Below are 1,954 nucleotides of genomic sequence, written 5' to 3' on the forward strand. Positions count from 1 at the left end.
TTTTTTGTGATAATATATATGCAGCAAAACCTTCCTCAGTTTCTCAGACATAATGATCAATGACATTAGTTATATTCTTCACATGTGTGAACATTTTTGTTATTTCTCTTCCAGTTGTTTCACTTCCATTTACTTCAACTACTTGCCGCCCAACCTTCTCATCTATGCTTTAAAATATGTGTTGAACCTTTGGTCTTATGTAGATAATTGCAAAAAGTGCATGGGGAGGGCATCTTCTGACCTCCTCCAACCTCAGGAAGGGAAAAGAGAGTCACCATCAACAGCCCAAGGCTTATTCCTATGAAGCCAGACTAGCTCTTATTTACAGAAAATTCATAGATGGAAAAATCCTTTTTTTTTTTTTTTCTGATTGAATATCTACAACCAGGCTATTTTTTTACTAGATGATTGATAAGTTCACCTTCATGATACAAATTCAGTGTTTAGTGATATTTTTACCAATTAATGCTTGCCAATATACTTGTCTCTGATTCAGTCTGTAAACCAGGTTGTTGTTCAGAATATGAAATGTTATTTTGTAAGAAATATCAGGAATAAGTTTATTCATTATGTAAGTGCTGGACAAAGATCTCCTTTTACATGATGCTTATGCCTAGAATTCTGTTTCAAGTGATATATCAAGGAGTACTTAGGAAAAATAATCTAGATCTTTTAAGTCTATGGAAACAAAAGAAACCAGTATTTAGGTGAGAACTTAAAAATAGATTATAATACATTCTTGATGATAAAGAACATTCTTTTTTTATCTAATCCAAAAGGCTTAAGAAAACTAATAAAAATGGGTTAATGCTGATGAGCAGTTAAAGTGACATAATATTACCAGGAGCAAAAAAGTTAAAGGACACTGATGAAATCAAAGACAGTTTTTGTGAAGGAAATAAAATAACTTTAGAAAAGGCTGTTTCAATCTCCATTATAATAATTACATTTACAGAAAGGCAACCACATTATACTGCCCAGCAGGTTTTGCATCTGTACATTCTAATACCTAGCTTTTTATGAGTAACAAGTACCAAAACTTATTCAAAAAATGATTTCTAGCTTATGTCATGCTGTCAGTACAGAGATAATCCAACCACTGCTATCTACATCTGGCTGAACAAGATTATCTTTAAGGCCCTTTCCAGATTCAAGCTTTCTTAAAGTCTAAAAGTGCTAATTAGTGTTGATCATGATGACCCCAAGGCACTACAGATTCTTTGAAATGATTCCTGAATCATCAGGGAAAGGTTCTGTTTTGTTAATATAGTTAAAATATTCTAATTCTTTGAAAATCTGAGATCCTGAATGGAAAATTTTATCAACCAAACTGAGTATTTAGTTTACCAAATGCTTCATTCCCTTTTAGTATATAATCTTTGTAGAAAGATTTTTGTTTTTCTTAAAAGAAGAGAGAATTGTAATAGAATGGATCTCAAGGGTTAGATCCTTGGCTGTAAAGACTCCCTTGGATTGCTTTTGGCTGTTGGCTATAGTAACTTGTTTTCTTGCAGAGATGAAGCATCTGGTTTTTGTTATCTCAATGATGCTGTCCTGGGAATATTACAATTGCGACGGAAATTTGACCGCATTCTCTATGTTGATTTGGATCTGCACCATGGAGATGGTAAGCCCTGAAATTTCAAAGATGCTTCTATGCTAAGACAACAGACTTTTATCAGTAATACAGCTTCTGGGCAACTAGTGAAAGGAGAAATGCCTGTTGTAATTGAAATTTTTCCTAATTGGGAAGTCTAAAGTAAATATAGACCCTTCTAACTTATGCATTTCCTGCTTTTCTGACCAAGCTGTTTTAAATACCAAAGCTCTACAAGAGAGAATGTTATGTAGAAATCTTCTTGTTGTTGTTGTTGTTAAGTGCCCTCGAGTCGTTTCCGACTCATAGCGACCCCATGCACAGCAGAACGAAACACTGCCCGATCCCGCACCAGCC

At 34.3% G+C, this 1,954-nt stretch overlaps 1 protein-coding gene across 1 annotated transcript in view; it reads left to right on the forward strand.

The window, feature by feature from the left end:
* The window catches only part of HDAC8 (histone deacetylase 8), a 536,169-nt gene that overhangs the window by 155,317 nt on the left and 378,898 nt on the right, over positions 1–1,954 (forward strand). The window contains exon 5 of the mRNA XM_042783233.1: positions 1,515–1,627. Within this exon, the coding sequence (XP_042639167.1) occupies positions 1,515–1,627 (113 nt within the window). The remainder of the gene's footprint in view (positions 1–1,514; positions 1,628–1,954) is intronic.

This window comes from Orycteropus afer, unplaced genomic scaffold (assembly GCF_000298275.1).
Source record: "Orycteropus afer afer isolate SDZICR_OR568_19922 unplaced genomic scaffold, OryAfe1.0 scaffold00761, whole genome shotgun sequence".
Taxonomy (NCBI): Eukaryota; Metazoa; Chordata; class Mammalia; order Tubulidentata; family Orycteropodidae; genus Orycteropus; species Orycteropus afer.